The sequence below is a fragment of the Chlorocebus sabaeus genome, chromosome 12 (genome assembly GCF_047675955.1).
Source record: "Chlorocebus sabaeus isolate Y175 chromosome 12, mChlSab1.0.hap1, whole genome shotgun sequence".
In the NCBI taxonomy this organism is placed as follows: Eukaryota; Metazoa; Chordata; class Mammalia; order Primates; family Cercopithecidae; genus Chlorocebus; species Chlorocebus sabaeus.
In genome coordinates, this window is record NC_132915.1 from 13,813,794 (window position 1) to 13,831,731 (window position 17,938).

General features: G+C 41.1%; 1 protein-coding gene across 6 annotated transcripts in view; it reads left to right on the plus strand.

Annotated features, from left to right (window-relative positions):
• Positions 1 to 426: 426 nt before the first annotated feature.
• KIF27 (kinesin family member 27) overlaps positions 427 to 17,938 on the plus strand; it is an 85,679-nt gene continuing 68,167 nt past the window's right edge. For 3 of the 6 annotated variants that reach the window (XR_012094740.1, XM_007969606.3, XM_073021491.1), the window contains exons 1-3: positions 427 to 579; positions 7,332 to 7,712; positions 14,972 to 15,172. Coding sequence is in view for 4 of the 6 variants with exons in the window: in XM_007969606.3 (XP_007967797.1) it covers positions 7,415 to 7,712; positions 14,972 to 15,172 (499 nt within the window). In the remaining 2 variants the exon portion in view is untranslated. The other 3 variants (XM_037998559.2, XM_007969605.3, XM_073021492.1) reach the window with 3 other exon arrangements.

The window sequence follows — 17,938 nt, forward strand, 5'->3', positions numbered from 1 at the left end:
TGGGGAGAGGGGAACTGGAAGGAATGACTGCTAACTGGTTTGGAGATTTTCTTTTGGGGTTATGAAAATGTTTCTGAACTATATACAGAGGTGATAGTTTGATGCACTGTGAACGCATTAAACGCCACTGAATTGTGAGTTTTAAGATGGTTTATGTTATGCAAGTTTTACTCAATAAAAATAAACTGAATTGGTAGCTAAGGTATTGAAACACAGTGTGGAATCGTTCTCATTCATTTCACGAACCCGTGGAAAGATGCTTGCGCTCAGGCCTCACAGACCGGTCCCAGCGCGTTAGTGGGACACAATTCGGGTTTGCAGGGAAACCCGGGAGCTGGCCTTTTGCAGACTTCCTGGGGACGCAGGACTCTTGCGCACGGGCTTGGGGGCGTGGCCAGGTTCGGGGGCGGGGCCAGGACGCCGCGACCCGGGGAAGACGCGGCGGGAGGCGGGCTTCGCCGGTTGCCAGGAGAACCCGCGACAACAAAAGACGCGGGCGGCGGCGGCGCGGCGCGGGGTGGCAGAGCGAAGCTGAGGAGTCCAGCGCTCGCCGCCAGGGCCCTGGGCTGTCCCGAGCCGGTCAGTGCGCGGCGGGCCTGGCCGGGCGGTGCGGGGAAGTGGGGCGCCCTCCCTTCCGTGGCACCCGCCCTCCAGGAGCCCGCCGCGCCCGCGCTCCCAGCCCGCCGTTGGGACTAGTAGGCGCCGGCTTGGGGTCTGGGCCGCCGCGGGGTGGGAGCCAGAGGGTGGGCGGTAGGGGCGCCAGCGAGGCCTATGGGGGCGCCCGAGGGGTCTGGGGTCAGGAATGGGAGCCCGGCGAGCGACTGGAGGCAGAGCGCCCCTTCCGGAGGAAGCTGGCTCAGCCCTGAGGAGCGGGGCCCGGGGAACGGGGATCGACCCCAATGCGGGACTCGGCCCCTCGGAGCGCACCCCGTGTTCGTCTCGTGTAGCCGCACGGCGTGAGGTGCGACGCGAGGGCCACCATCACCGAGCGCTTTGTTTTGTCGCAGGCGTCTTTTTCCCACTGTAGAGGTTGAAACTTCGGCGCATTCAAGCCCGAGAGCGCCCTCCCTCGGAGGCAGGTGCTGTAAAGAGCAAAGCTCCCCGATTCTTTCTTTGAAACACCTTTTAAGTAACACAGCCGTCTACAGTGTTGAAAATCTTTGTTGTTTGCCCTTCTTTACTCCTTTGTCTTTACGCATTTGGGGCCTTTTCTGAGCTCCTCATGCGTTTTACTATCCATCTACTGGGAAGTTTCTTATGAAAATGATTAACAAACCACACATTTCAGACAACCACTGCTTTCTGGGAAATCAAGGGGACGGGATGGCAGCGGTTTTTGGAGACACTCATTCCTGACCAGTGACATGACATGAGGGATTAAATATTTCTCTTGCCTTTCCTCAGATTTCAAAAACCCATTGAGTATACTTAAATACGACCAGCCAATCAGATTTCGCCTTTTTTGTCATTTATTGGTGACATAATACGTATGTTTCTGATGACTATAATTGATCAGAATCTGAAGAAGTATAAGTGCTATGGATTGTGTAAAAACTTTGTTTCTTGTATATTGATGTTTTACAAGCCCTATGTTTGTGGACCCTTATTATTGTTTGTTTTGTTTTGAGACAGGGTCTCGCTCTGTTACTCAGGCTAGAGTGCAGTGGCATATTGCAGCCTCAACCTTCCGGGCTCAAGCGATCCTCCAACCTCAGCCTCCCAAGTAGCTGAGACTACAGGTGCGTCACCACTGCCTGGCTCATTCTTGTATTTTTAGTAGAGACAGAGTTTCACCCTGTTGCCCAGGCTGGTCTGTAACTCGTGGGCTGAAGTGATCCACCTGCCTTGGCCTCCCAAAGTGCTGGGATTACAGGCATGAGCCACCGTGCCTGGCCCCGTTATTATTTTTTTTTAATGCTTAGAATAAGTTTCAGTTGCCTTTATAACCAAATTGTTTATAGATATTACCATTAAAAACCCCAAGAAATGAGGCTGGGCATGGTGGCTCATATCTGTAATCCCAGTACCTTGGGAGGCTGAGGCGGGTGGATCTCTTCAGCCAGGAGGTCGAGACCAGCCTGGGCAACATGGTGAAACCCCGTTTCTACTAAAAATACAAGAATTAGCCTGGCGTGGTACCTGTAATCCCAGCTACTTTGGAGGCTGAGGCACGAGAATCGCTTGAACCAGGAGGCTGAGGTTGCAGTGAGCCGAGATGGTGCCGCTGTGCTCCAGCCTGGGTGACAGAGCCAGACCTTGTCTCAAAAACAAAACAAAAACCCAAGAAACGAAAATATCCCAATTTGGCATTTTTTATTAGCAACTTCATTGGAAGCAGTTAGGTTTGGCTCAGCATCGTCCATGAGTTTTGCTTTAATTTGATGGCATACAAAGAAATAAACTAATCTGTATGGTGACTTCAAATGTTGGTTTTCAGAGACATTTGGAAGAATTAACTCAGCATTCCTGCAACTGGAAAAGTTTCCAGTACCAAATGATTATAGAGTTCTTTAAGATCCAAGAAAGGATTTATCAAACACATGAGCATTTTTTTTTTTTTCCAGGGTAAAATTCATTAGAATGATTTTAAAACTTCTAAGGTTAGGTGTATCTCTTTGTTTCAGCCATTAAAGATAGTTTGTTGACTCTCTTTTGGGGTTTTACAGCCCAAGGGACCTGATATTTTTTTACTCTCAGGGGACTTTTAGAAGAGTGATGTTAATTTTTTTTTGTTGTGATCCTCTTCATGCCATCTACTCACAGAATTACAAATGCAGAGTACCATTGCAGAGTTTTTTTTTTTTTGTTTTTGTTTTTTGAGACGGGGTCTCGCGCTCTCGCCCAGGCTGGAGTGCAGTGGCCGGATCTCAGCTCACTGCAAGCTCCGCCTCCCGGGTTTACGCCATTCTCCCGCCTCAGCCTCCCGAGTAGCTGGGACTACAGGCGCCCGCCACCTCGCCCGGCTAGTTTTTTGTATTTTTTTAGTAGAGACGGGGTTTCATCGTGTTAGCCAGGATGGTCTCGATCTCCTGACCTCGTGATCCGCCCATCTCGGCCTCCCAAAGTGCTGGGATTACAGGCTTGAGCCACCGCGCCCGGCGAGTTTTGTTTTATTTTGTTTTGTTTTTGACAGGGTCGCGACCCTTTTGGGATCAAGGGACCCTCTCGCTTCAACCTCCTGAGTAGCTGAGACTACAGGCGCGTGCGCCACCATGCCTGCCTAATTTATTGATTTTTTGTAGAGACAGGGTTTCTCCATGTTGGCCAGGCTGGTGGGCTCAAGTGATCCACCCACCCTGGCCTCCCAAAGTGCTGGGATTACAGATGTGAACCACTGTGCTGGGCCACGGTTTTTTTTTTCCAAGGGTAGTGAATATTAATATTATCAATTCACTGTTATTAGTGTTATTAATAAAATGTTATTTCAGTCTAGTTGTCTCTGTTACTTAATGGTAATCTTCAAGACTCAGCAGCTTCTCCAAAGAACCTAGCCTCACCTCAAACTCATTACTTTTCATCATCTGCACTTAAACATTGTCATAGATTACTCGTTAAATTTAGTATAAGCTTTATCCTTCCAAAACTGAACATTTGTATATAAGTTTTTATGCAAACACAGTGTTTTCATTTCTCTTGGGAGCTGGGTCAAGTGATAACTGTATGTTTAACTTTTTGCGGAAATGTCAATCTGTTTTCCAAAGTGGCTGTACCATTTTACCTTCCCACCAGTAGTGTATGAGGGTTCTAATTTCTTTACACCCTGCTAACACTTATGGTCTGTCTTTGTTATTGTAACAGTGCGAGTGGATGTGGATTGGTATCTCATTGTGGTGGTTGTTTGTTTGTTTGTTTGAGACAGTCTTGGTGTATCGCCCAGGCTGGAGTGCAGTGGTTTGATCTCAGCTCACTGTAACCTCTGCCTCCTGGGTTCAAGCGATTCTCCTGCCTCAGCTTCCTGAGTAGCTAGGATTATGGGCGCCCATCACCATGCCCGTCTAATTTTTGTATTTTTTAGTAGAGACAGAGTTTCACCGTGTTGTTCAGGCTGGTGTCGAACTCCTGACCTCAGGTGATCCTCCCACGTTGGCCTCCCAGAGTGCTGGGATTACAGGCTTGAGCCACTGTGCCTGGCTAATTTTTGTATTTTAGGTAGAGATGGGGTTTCACCATGTTGTCCAGGCTGGTCTTGAACTCCTGACCTCAGGTGATCCTCCCACCTCAGTCTCCTAAAATTCTGGGATTACAGGCGTGAGCCACTGCGCACCTGGACTCTCACTGTGGTTTTGATTGCATTTTCCTGATAGCTAATGATGTTGAGCATCTTTTCATGTGCTCATTATTCATTTGTATATCTTCTTTGAGGAAGTGCCTTTTCAGATGCTTTGCCTGTTTTTAAAATTTTTTAAAAACTTTTTGAGTTGTAGTAGTTATTTATATATTGTAGTTGCAAGTTCCTTGTTAGATTCATGCCTTGCAAATATTTTCTCCCATTCAGTGAGTTGTCTTTTCACTTTTTTTTTTTTTGAGGCGGAGTCTTGCTCCCTCGCCCAGGCTGGAGTGCAGTGGCGCAATCTCGGCTCACTGCAAGCTCCACCTCCAGGGTTCATGCTATTCTCCTGCTTCAGGCTCCCGGGTAGCTGGGACTACAGGTGCCCGCCAACACGCCTGGCTAATTTTTTTGTATTTTTAGTAGAGATGGGATTTCACCTTGTTAGCCAGAATGGTCTCATCTCCTGACCTCGTGATCCACCCACCTCGGCCTCCCCAAGTGCCCAAGGGATTACAGGCATAAGCCACTGTGCCCAGCCGTCTTTTCACTTTCTTGGTAGTTTCCTTTGAAGCACAAAGTTTTTAATTTCGATGTCCAGTTTTTCCTTCCCTCCCTCCTTTCTCTCCCTCCCCCACCCCCAACATTTCTCTTGTTCTCTCTCTCTCTCTCTCTCAGACAAGTTCTTGCTCTGTTGTCCAGGTTATAGCGCAGTGGCGCAAATATAGCTTACTGTAACCTCTGGCTGCTGGGTTCAAGCCAACCTCCCGCCTTAGCTTCCGAAGTAGCTGGGACCGCAGGTGTGCATTGTCATGCTGAGCTGATTGAAAAAAAAATTTCTTTGTAGATATGATGTCTCACTTTGTTGCCCAGGCTGGGTCTTATTTTTTAATCTATACTTCATCTTTATTTTTTTGCTTTTATTATTTTTGATTGACACAATCATTGTACATGTTTATGGGGTACAGTGTGATTTTTCAGTACCTGTATACAATGTGTAATGTTCAAATTGGTATTTTTAATTTTACTGCTTTTGGTGTCATATCTGAGAAATTATTGCCAAATTCAAGGTCATGAAGAGTTACTCCTGTCTTTTAAGAGTTTTGTAGTTTTAGTTCTTATGTTTAGGTCTATGGTCCATTTTTGGTTAACTTTTGTATATGATGTGAGGTAGGGAGTCCAACTTCATTATTTTATCCATTGTCCCATAGCCATTTGTTGAAAAGACTATTCTTAGACTTCAGTTGAATTGTCGTCACACCTTTGTTGAAAATCAATTGCCCATAAATGTGAGGGTTTATTTCTGGATTCTCAATTCTATTCTGTTGATCTATGTGTCTATCCTTATGCCAGTACTACACTATCATGATGACTGTTGCTTGGTTTTGAAATTAGGAAAGTGTGAGTCCTCTTACTTTGTTCTTTTTCCAATATCGTTTTGGTTATTCTGTGTCTCTTGAGTTCTGTGATTTCAGGATCAACTTGTCAATTTCTGCAAATAAGTCAGCTGAGATTTTGATAGGTATTGCATTGAGTCTGTAGATCAATTTGGGGAATACTGACATATTAATATATCTTTCAATTCATAAACATGAGATTTTTTTCATTTATGTACATCTTGTGCTTTCTTCTAACAGTATTTTATAGTTTTCGGAGTATATGTTTTACACATCTTTTGTTAAATTTATTTCTAAATATTTTATTCTTTTTGATGCTATTGTAAATGGAATTGTTTTTTGAATGTATTTTTAAGTGTTAGGCTGGGCACGATGGCTCACGCCTGTAATCCCAGCACTTTGGAAGGCTGAGGCGGGCGGATCACGAGGTCAGGAGATCAAGACCATCCTGGCTAACAGGGTGAAACGCCATCTCTACTAAAAATACAAAAAATTAGCTGGGCATGGTGGCAGGCGCCTGTAGTCCCAGCTACTTGGGAGGCTGAGGCAGGAGAAGGGCGTGAACCCGGGAGGCGGAGCTTGCAGCAAGCCGAGATCGCGCCACTGTACTTCAGCCTGGGCGACAGAGCAAGACTCTGTCTCAAAAAAAAAAAAAGCCAGAGTGTTCATTGTAAATGTGGTTATCAATTATTTATTTATATATATTTTTAGCCGGGAAACTACAGCCAACAATTTAATTTTTAATGTATTAATTCTAGCAGAGATCTTCAGAAATAAGTACAGCATAATATTTAGAAGCAGAAAAAGCAGTTTTTCTGTTAGTTTTGATTATTTTTGAATAAAAATTTAGTTTTAAATTTATATTGACTTATGAAATTCTTAGAACTATTTTCATGAATTTATTTCTAATAATTGTGGCAAAGAGGAAATGCTATTTTTCAATGCATAGCTATAAAATCTGGTACTAATGTTTGTTTTTAACACATGTACAGGCTGGGCGCGATGGCTCATGCCTGTAATCCCAGCACTTTGGGAGGCCGAGGCGGGTAGGTCACTTGAGGTTCGGAGTTTGAGACCAGCCTAGCCAATATGGTGAAACCCTGTCTCTACTAAAAATACAAAAATTAGCCGGATGTAGTAGTGGGCACCTGTAATCCCAGCTACTCAAGAGGCCTGAGGCAGGAGAATCACTTGAACCTGGAAGGCAGAGGTTATAGAGAGCGGAGATCACACCACTGCCTTCCACCCTAGACGACAGAGCGAGACTCCATCTCAAAAAACAAACAAAAAAACATGTGTACAGTTCCTTCCTTAATTATCTCCTCGCCTTAATTTTCTAACTCCCTGGCTATTTAATATTTAGATTAATGAACTGGGAAATATTATTACTGTAGAAATAAAGGCACAATGAAATCCCATGTACTTACCACTTAGCTTCGTCATTTATTAACTCATGGACCCCATACTCTAGATTATGTTGAAGCAAACCCAAGACGTACTATTTTGTCTACAAATTTACAATGTATTTTACAAGACAGGTTTGATTTTTGTAACTGTGTTGTGTTGAAACAAAACCTGTTCTAACTGACTTTGCTTTAGAAGATGGTTAGTTTATTGGGATAAAAGGAATCAGTAATTAAAATTTGTTTTTTATTTTTGATACACAGGAATCCAGATCTTACATAAGATGGAAGTTTCTCACACTAGATACTGAACATTAAGTAGAAAATCTAGTAAAATCTAAGTTGCCATGGAAGAAATACCAGTAAAAGTTGCTGTAAGAATTAGACCTCTGCTTTGCAAAGAAGTTCTTCATAATCATCAAGTTTGTGTGAGAGTTATTCCAAACAGCCAGCAAGTTATCATTGGGAGAGACAGAGTCTTCACTTTTGATTTTGTTTTTGGCAAAAATTCCACTCAAGATGAAGTTTATAATACATGTATAAAGCCCCTAGTGTTGTCACTCATTGAGGGCTATAATGCAACTGTTTTTGCCTATGGACAAACTGGATCTGGGAAGACATACACCATTGGAGGAGGCCATATTGGTAAGATTCTCATACTCTCTGACTTTTATTTGTGATGCTAGAAAGAAGCTAAAACATGACCAATACCTGATACGTGGTAGGTGCTTAGCATATTAATTGAATAGTGAAGGAATGAATAATGTAATCAAATGTGATCATAAGATCATCATCTTTGAAAGGTTTGTTTTTAAATATTGAAGTTTCATTAAGCAATCTAACTTAGGATTATATTTGCTTAAGGAAAGAAGTTTAAGATAATTTTCAGTGGTCAGCCCTTGTTATTTTGAACAGAATTTAAAATAGAGATAAATGAGTTAACATCAGATTTTGCGTTCTTTAACAAGCCAGTTGTAAATATTAAGAGTCCCACAGTCAGGACTTAGGGACCGTAGGAAAAATTTACTATGTAGAGTATCTTTTTTTCATATTCTAGCCAGATTTCTTTTTTAAATTCTGAATACTTTGGGACATAATTTCTCCTGCTTGTAATTATAGTTTGGAAAATATAGAATCATAGGATCTCATGTAGAGCTGGAGGGAACCTTGGAAATCATTTTAGTTAAGTGTCTGGTAATAGAGTGGGGGAACTGACAGCCAAGTCCTCTGTTAAGATTGTTTACTGTATTGATAGTTTTCTACTAAAAACAAACTTCTGAATAGTGCACATATGCATCATTGTCTAAAGTTTTAGTTAGTATTCTCTGTATGAATAGTGGCTCTCAGTATTTTTCTATTTTCATATTTCACAAATGTAAAATACATGGCTTTCAGAAACTTCTTTCTCTAGCTGTTCAGATACGAGCTGAAACAAAACAAAACAAAAAAATTAAAAAAGAAACTTCTCTCATTACATGCATGGATGGGTAGTGGCTCAGAGAGTGGTTGTGTAGTTTAAGGAAATCTTTATTCCAAAGATTAAAATGGAGGAACTTCAAGAGGCCAATATTCCCCAACTAAAAGAAAAAATCTGTATATTCTGCAGGATTAGGAGATCACAGATACTAGATTGTTTCAGGGTCTTACAATAAAAAATAATTCAGTTTTTCTAGTATAAATTGTGGCTTTTCTTTAGGATTGTAGGGATTTTTGTTTTTTTTTGATTGGCAAATGTTTTATAATCCTAATGACCCATTATATGCTTTATACCAATAGGAGTTATACATGTTCAGAAGCTGGTGACTTAATTATAGCTATACTTTTTTTTTTATTAGGAGACCATGAGTGCTATTTTAATTTTGTAAGGGAAAAAGTTATTAAAGTTATCTATTCTAACATAGTTTAATTGCTCTAAAATTCTCTCTATCAGAAGAAGTAGACCACTATTAAGAACATTTTGGATGGTATTTTCTTTCTACTATTTTTAAATTAAAGAAATATTTATTATAAGAAGGACTGCAAGCGATGCATAAGAAATTAAACAAGTGACAACTCCTCTCACCCCAAAGAAATAAGTTTGATGCATATTTCTCACTTATGTAGTTATTTTGGTTTTTGTTTGTTTAATGAGATATTATGCCTGTGATTCTGTAACTTTCTTTTTGCATTTAACAATGTAAAATATCATTTCAGTCCCGGCGCGGTGGCTCACACCTGTAATCCCAGCACTTTGGGAGGCCGAGGCAGGCAGATCACTTGAGGCCAGGAGTTTGAGACCAGCCTGGTCAACATGGCGAAACCCTGTCTCTACTACAAATACAAAAATTAGCTGGGCGTCGTGGCACATGCCTCTAATCCTAGCTACTCGGGAGGCTGAAGCAGAGAATTCGCTTGAACCTGGGAGGCGGAGGCTACGGTGAGCCAAGATCATGCCACTGCACTCCAGTCTGGGCAACAGACCAAGACTCTGTCTCCAAAAAAGTTGGATTTATTTTTTGGTGTATTAATGAGGATTTTCTGTTTCCCAGAATGTCTCTGTAGGGCACCAATTCTGGGTCAGTTATCTGCTTTTTGGTTACTGACCATGCAAATAATGCTTCCCTGCCCCGTCCCCCCCATCCCCCAGTGAATATTTATTGAGCATCTGCAGTATCTAGGTTACCATGCCGGGCACTAGGGCAGAATGAAACTCTCTTATTTTAAAATGTATTTTACTTTATTTTTAAAACTTTTTTGTAGAGATGGGGTCTCACTTTTTTTTTTTTGTTTTTGATTTTGCTTTGAGACAGAGCCTTGCTCTGTTGCCCTGGCTGGAGTGCAGTGGCACAATCACAGCTAAATGCAGCCTCAACCTTCTGGTTGAGGCTTCAAGAAATTCTTCCACCTCAGCCTCCTGAGTATCTGGGACTACAGGGGTATATCACCACTCCCGACTAATTTTTTATTTTTTATTTTTGCAGAGACAGGGTTTTGCCATGTTGTCCAGGCTGGTCTCTAACATCTGAGATCAAGTGATCTGCCCTGCCTTAGTCTCCCAAAGTGCTGGGATTACAGGCGTGAACCACCATGCCTGACTTTATTTTTAAATATGATGCTTATTTAGCTAATATTCATTTTCCTGCTTTTCAGAACTTTGGAATTACCTTTACAAGGTATAGCCTTTTCCAAAAACTTTTGTGTACTCTTTAAATACCATATAATAGCTAAATGATAGTTGTTGAGTTATAAAACTTTGCAGGTTTTCTCTTGGAAATGGTTTATTTCAGGAATATAAGACTAACATTGCAAATTTTATATTTAAGTTATCAAAATACATATTGGAGCTTTATTATAAATATTTGAAATTAAGCTTTTTGATACGTCTTTTAAATTGTGCTTTGTTATCTATTGATGTGGGGAATAACTGAACTATTTCTGGTCAATTATTTGTTCTGGATAATCAAGATTGCTTATCTATGCTACAGTTTGAAAGGTTTAGATATTTCCTACAGGCTAGTTCCTACAAGCTCTTAAAAGGGAATCTTCATTTGTACTGTATTAGAAGAAAACCCATTACTTACTTTACTTACCACATGATGGCAGTCTTGCCTCTTAAATGAGGGGAAAGGCAGCCATTGAAGTTGATGGAAACTTAGATTTTCAGCATGATTGTTGCCAAAAACCTAAATTTTGGTAATCTTCAACTTGGAAGCAAGTTGTTTTTAAGTTTCATTTGTAAGTCAACTGTTTGTTGCTTGGAATACATTTTCCATGGAACAATGCTAAAAATGACGGGCGGTTTTCTAAATTAGCCTACAGAAACTTTTAAAGTCTCAGTTTTTCCCTCCACTTATTTTAAATTTTATACACTTTTTTTTTTTACTATCTTTACAATTGTGATAAAGTACATGTAAATATAAATATAAAGATAACCAAACTTATCATTTTAGCTACTTTCAAGTGTAGAGTTCTGCAGCATCAAATATACTAATTGTTAATGCAGTAATAACCAGTATTTTCAAAATTTTCATCACCCAAACAGTAGCTATGTACCCATTAAGCAATAGCTCTCCCGGCATTCTCTGATAATCCCTGATTTACTTTCTGTCTCTTTTAATTTGCCTATTCTAGATATTTCATATAAGTGGAGGTCGGGTGTGGTGGCTCACGTCTGTAATCCCATCACTTTGGGAGGATCATCTGAGCTCAGGAGTTTGAGATCAACCTGGGCAACATGATGAAACCCCATCTCTACTAAAAATACAAAAAAATTAGTTAGGCGTGGTGGTGTGCACCTGTAATCCCAGCTACTGGAGGCTGAGGCAGGAGAATCACTTGAACCTGGGAGGCAGAGGTTGCAGTGAGCTGAGATTGCGCCACTGCACTCCCGTATGGGCAACAGAGCAAGACTCTGTCTCACAAAACAAAACAAAATGCATAAAAGTGGGCCAGGCGCGGTGGCTCACGCCTGTAATCTCAGCACTTTGGGAGGCTAAGGCAGGTGGATCATGAGGTCAGAAAATCGAGACCGTCCTGGCCAACATGGTGAAACCCCATCTCTTCTAAAAATACAAAAATTAGCTGGGTGTGGTGGTGGGTGCCTGTAGTCCCAGCTACTCAGGAGGCTGAGGCAGGAGAATTGCTTGAACCCAGGAAGTGGAGGTTGCAGTGAGCTGAGATCGCGCCACTGCACTCCAGCCTGGGCAACATAGTGAGAGCTTGTCACTACAAAAAACAACAAAAAATTAGCTGGATGTGGTGGCACATGCCTGTAGTCCCAGCTACTTCAGAGGCTTAGGTGGGAAGATCACCTGAGCCCAGGAGGTTAAGGCCGCAGTGAGCCATGATTGTGCCACTACACTCCAGCTTGGGTGACACAGTGAAACCCTGTCTCAAAAAAAAAAAAAAAAAAAAAAAGAAAAAGAAAAGAAAAAAGAAGTGGAATCATACAGTATTTTTCCTCCTGTGTCTAGCTTCTCTCACTTAGCATGTTATGCCACCTATCAGAACGTCATTCCTTTTTCCAAGAACATTCCATTGTATATATATACTATGTTTTATTTATCCATTCTTCTTTTGATGGACGTTTGGTTTGCTTCCCCATTGTAGCTCCTGTAAATAATGTTACTATGAACACTGATGTAGAAGTATCTGTTTGAGCCCCTCCTACGCCTATTTGTAAACCTGCTTTAACTCCTTTTTGAAGCAAGGGGGAACAGAAATACGTGTTTACTCATAATGTTACTGTACTGGTCTGTGTTCTGGGTTGTAGAAGCTGTGGGCTTAGATAGTGTTGGAGGAGAAGAGGTGTAGAGATGTTCCCTTTCTCATTCTTGAACTGAGAGTCTAGGCCTGGGCATAACTGGCCTTTCTGCACCTCCTTGTGCACACATTCTCTGTCACGATCAACTTTGGCTTGCTTCTCCGTCTTTTCCCATTATCCCTTTCTACTCTCAAGCTCCTTGCACCTTTTCACCCCATCCAGAAATCTCAGAACAGATACACTTGGTGACGTGTAAAGAAATATAGGAATTTTTTAAGAAAAGCATTCTTGGCCGGGCGTGGTGGCTCATCCCTATAATCCCAGCAGTTTGGGAGGCCGAGGCGGGCAGATTGTGAGGTGAGGAGATCGAGACCATCCTGGCTAACACGGTGAAACCCCATCTCAACTGAAAACACAAAAAATTAGCTGGGCATGGTGGCACACGGCTGTAGTCCCAGCTACTTGGGAGGCTGAGGCAGGAGAATCACTTGAACCTGGGAGGCGGAGGTTGCAGTGAGCCGAGATCGCACCACCGCACTCCAGCCTGGGCAACAGAGTGAGACTCTGTCTCACCAAAAAAAAAAAAAAAAAATCTTGCCAACATAAATGAATTGTGCTCCAGTGATTGGGATTCCACCCAGACCATAATAAATGATCTAAAGAGAAAGATATTTTAGTGCAAAAGACTGTGAAATAGATTGGTCTTACCTAGGGTCAGTTTCCTGCTTTTTACAGCTATTTTCTGCTTTAGAAATTATATGTCATCTAAAAGCACCAACTTTTTTTGTTTTTTTGAGACAGAGTCTCACTCTGTCGCCCAAGCTGGAGTGCAGTGGCATGATGTCGGCTCACTGCAAGCTCCGCCTCCCGGGTTCACACGATTCTCCTGCCTCAGCCTGGGACTACAGGTGCCCGCCACCACACCTGGCTAATTTTTTGTATTTTTAGTAGAGATGGGGTTTCACCGTGTTAGCCAGGATGGTCTCGATCTCCTGACCTCGTGATCCACCTGCCTCGGCCTCCCAGAGAGCTGGGATTACAGGCGTGAGCCACTGTGCATGGCCAAAAACACCAACGTTTTTATAACATGGCTCCTACTAGTAGTAGTGAATATCCGAGAGGTGGAGTGGCTTTAGGCAAGGGAAGCCCTTTGTGTAGAATGATGTTTTATGAGCCAAGGGCCACCTCTCTGGATCTAGTATTTAATGAACAGTGAATTGGGAAAGATAAAGTTTGTTTGTTTGTTTGTTTATTTATTTATTTATTTTGAGAAAGGGTCTTGCTCTGTCACCCAGGCTCTGTCTCCTGACTCACTGCAACCTCTGGCTCCCAACCTCAAGTAATCCTCCCTTCTTAGCCTCCCAAGCAGCTGAGACCATAGGCATGCAACACGAAATTTTTTTGTATTTTTTGTAGAGAAGGGATCTTGCCATGTTGCCCAGGCTGGTCTCAAACTTCTTAGCTCAAGCGATCCACCGACCTTGGCCTCCCCATGTGCTAGGATTACAGGTGTGAGCCACCACAGTATGGCCTATTTATGGAATAAAATGCCACTCCATATAGTTTTATCATTTATATTAAAATGTACATTTCTACCACATCTACGTGCTTTGAAATTCGCCTGTGCCACTTAATGTCTGTTTCATTCCTGGGACTTTTCAAATATATTTTCTTATTAAATTTTTTTTTTTTTTTTTTTTTTTTTGAGACAGTTTCCCTCTGTCGCCCAAGCTGGAGTGCAGTAGCGCTGTCTTAGCTCACTGCAATCTCCACCTCCCAGCTTCAAGTGATTCTCGTGCCTTAGCCACCCAAATAGTTGGGATTACAGGCATGAGCCACCACACCTAGCTAGCTAATTTTTGTATTTTTAGTAGAGACAGGGTTTCACTACGTTGCCCAAGCTGGTCTTGAACTCCTGGGCTCAAGTGATCTGCCTGCCTCAGCCTCCCAAAGTCTGGGATTACAGGCATGAGCCACCACGCTCGGCCTGTTTCAAGTCTTTTCTCAGATGTCACCTTCTGAATGATGCCCACCATGACCTTCCTGTTTAAAGTTGCAAGCATCTCCTGGCTGGTAGTTACACTTCTAGTCCCCTTACCCTGCTGTATTTTTTTCCTCCAGGTACAATTAATACTTTTTAATATGCCATATAATTCACTTATCACTTATTCTTTTTTGCTATTGTCAGTCTTTTGTCAGCAGAATCTCACCAGGGAAGGGGTTTCTTTCCTCCCTGTTTTGTTTATTGGTGGATTGCAGAGTCCTAGAATAGTGCCTGGCACATAGTAGATACTAAATAAATACTTGTTCAATGAATGCTTGAATGAATTCTTGGTAAGGGGATACATGTGAAAACTTTTACTTGTGAATTTTATAGTTGCGGTTTAAAAAAGTTATAATAGCCTGGTGGTGGGCATCTGTAATCCCAGCCACTCAGGAGGCTGAGGCAGGAGAATCACCTGAATTCGATAGGCGGAGGTTACAGTGAGCTGAGATTGCACCACGACACTCCAGCCTGGGCAACAGAGCAAGACTCTGTCTCAAAAAAAAAATAAAGTTATAATAGAGAGAAATGTAATAAAATAAATTAACTATAAAATTGGGGTTGTCGCTTTTCTTTTGTTTTAAGTTCCAGATGTGCTTTCTTTTTCTAAATTTTCAGCTTCGGTTGTGGAGGGCCAAAAGGGTATCATTCCTCGAGCTATTCAAGAAATATTTCAAAGCATCTCTGAACATCCTAGCATTGACTTTAATGTGAAAGTATCTTATATAGAAGTGTACAAGGAAGACCTAAGAGATCTTCTAGAATTGGAGACATCCATGAAGGATCTTCACATCCGAGAAGATGAGAAAGGAAATACCGGTAAAGTAGCCCGCTTAATCAGTTGCCTTCATTAGCAAACAGACATGCTTTAATTCAGTTTCTGGATATATTCCAAGGAATCTTTAAAAACATACAGAAGCAAAATGAATTTAGTTTTACTTTTAACTTGAACAGCTTTATTGATTATTAATCTCTTTTTTTTTTTTTTTTGAGATGGCATCTCGCTCCATCACCCGGGTCACCCAGGCTAGAATGTAGTGGTGCGATCTTGGCTCACTGCAACCTCTGCCTCCTGGGTTCAAGTGATTCTGCTGCCTCAGCCTCTCGAGTAGCTGGGATTACAGGCGCGTGCCACCATGCCTGGCTAATTTTTGTATTTTTAGTAGAGACGGATTTCACCATGTTTGTCAGGCTGGTCTGAAACTCCTGACCTCGTGATCCGCCCGCCTCGGCCTCCCAAAGTGCTGGGATTACAGGTGTGAGCCACTGTTCCCAGCCTATTAATCTCTCTTAAATTACTCAGATGGAAAAGTAGTTCAGACTGGTTGGTAAGGTGAAGTTATTAATTTGTAATGCAAGATATTGATTTCCTATCATTGTTCCCCTCTAGACCGACTTCAGGTGAGACTGTGATATAGGCTAAATTTGTTTTTATATCTTTTTTCCTCTCAACTCTACCCTGAGATTGGGGATGGCTTTTGCTTTAAGCATTTATCAAAGTTGACCCAGAACTTGCCTTTCTTTTCTTTGATTTTTGTCCCAGCACACGTAATTCTTCCTCTTTTTTTAAAGTTAAGAGTTTATATTTTTGTTTTTTCATATTGACATTTACCTGTTTTTCTTGCTGTGTTCCTCAAGGTCTGACTTTCTGCGTTAGTAGCCTGTTAATTCCGTTAACCAATATTCATTTGTTGGAAATGGGAGAAGGTTAGAATGGGAGGGTCAAACTGCAAATATTTTGAAGAATAACAATTTCTGCTTTTCCAGTTCAAAAGCTAACATGTTCATCATAGAGTATTTTGAAAACAGGAAAGTATAAGGAAGAAAGTTAAAGATTATTTTTAATCCTAGAGCCTAGAAATACCAACTTCTCTTTTTGGTGTGTTTCCTTCCAGAATTATTTTTCTATGTACATATAATTTTTAAAATATATATACTTGCAACCCTACACACAGTTTTGCATTTTATATTTCACCTAATATTTATATTGTGAACATTTTCACATATGATTAAATATTTTTCATACTTATGACTCTTCATCGTTATATGGTAATTTATCTTATGAATGTGTTTATAGTTACTTAATATTCCATTGTTGGACATTTAGGCTGTTTCCAGGTTTTAACTATTATTAATAATATTGCAGTGACTTCTTTTTTTTTTTTTGGAGACAGGGTCTCACCTCTGTGAGCCAGGCTGGAGTGCAGTGGCATGATCTTGGCTCACTGCAAGCTCTGCCTCCCGGGTTCACGCCATTCTCCTGCCTCAGCCTCCCAAGTAGCTGGGATTACAGGTGCGTGCCACCATGCCTGGCTAATTTTTGTATTTTTAGTAGAGACGGATTTCACCATGTTTGTCAGGCTGGTCTGAAACTCCTGACCTCGTGATCTGCCCGCCTCGGCCTCCCAAAGTGCTGGGATTATAGGCGTGAGCCACCGCGCCAGACCTGTTTTTGTTTTTTGAGAAGAAACTATATATGGTAGCTTATGGTCTTATTAGATAATTCAGTACAGTTTCTCTCTTCTGGATATAATTCAGACTAATGTTTTGAGCTCCTTTACCTTATGGAATACAATTATTGATTGTTTTTATCTTTTATCAAACAGTTACAAAAATAATACATGCTTCTTTGTAAAATATCAAGCAGGACAGAAGTATATACACTTCACTATCACTCTTGATAAACTTGATGAAAATATTTCATATCTGATACCAATGTTGAAAAAATTTTGGAAGGATGTTACAAATGATCTTAAATTACAGTATGTCTTACATAATGTCCCACTCACAAGTAAAGTGCATTTGTTTGACATATTTCTTTAGAGTCTCCGTGTAAAGCAGTAATGTCCATGCTGGTTGCTGCACAATTAGTACATGTGGGAAGCTTTTTAAAAATACTGATTTCTGGGTCCTACTTCTCAGGGGTTCTGATTTAATGGGTCTGAGGTGGTGCCTGGGTGTTGGCACTTTCTTTTCTATAAAGCTACCAGGTGGTTTGCATCTGGGTTTGAGAACTGTCGTGCTCACTTATAGCCTAACATTGGAAAAATTTAATGAAACAGTTAATGAAAGTTTTACTATGACTTACAGGAACTGGGTTGTTTAAAAAGTGTCATGATGGAAATAATGAAAGTGAAATGATTATTTTTTAAAGAAATAGTGATGTGACAGTATCTGAGTAAAGATGAATTATGGCAATATAATTTGAGCATGAAATCAGGAGCTTTCCTTCTCTGATTCAATTCCTAAGTCCACCTACTTGTCTTTGCAGTATTTTTGGATATAAACAAATAACGCAGGTAGTAAATGTAGGTTATTTTTAGTTCATTCTGTGATTGAAATAAAAACTTTTTTTCTTTTTTGAGTACAGTACATTATGGTATTCAAAGTGTTTTAATTGCCATCTCATCTGTCTACCTTGCATTCTGATATTATATAAACCATACCTGTTTTTAAAACGAATAACCAACTTTATTTGTATTGAATTTTTTTACTCATCATTGATTATGACCTCACAATACCAAAAAACTTAAAAGCCAAGGATGGCTTGATTATTAATAAAGCTGAAAAAAAAAAAAACTAATG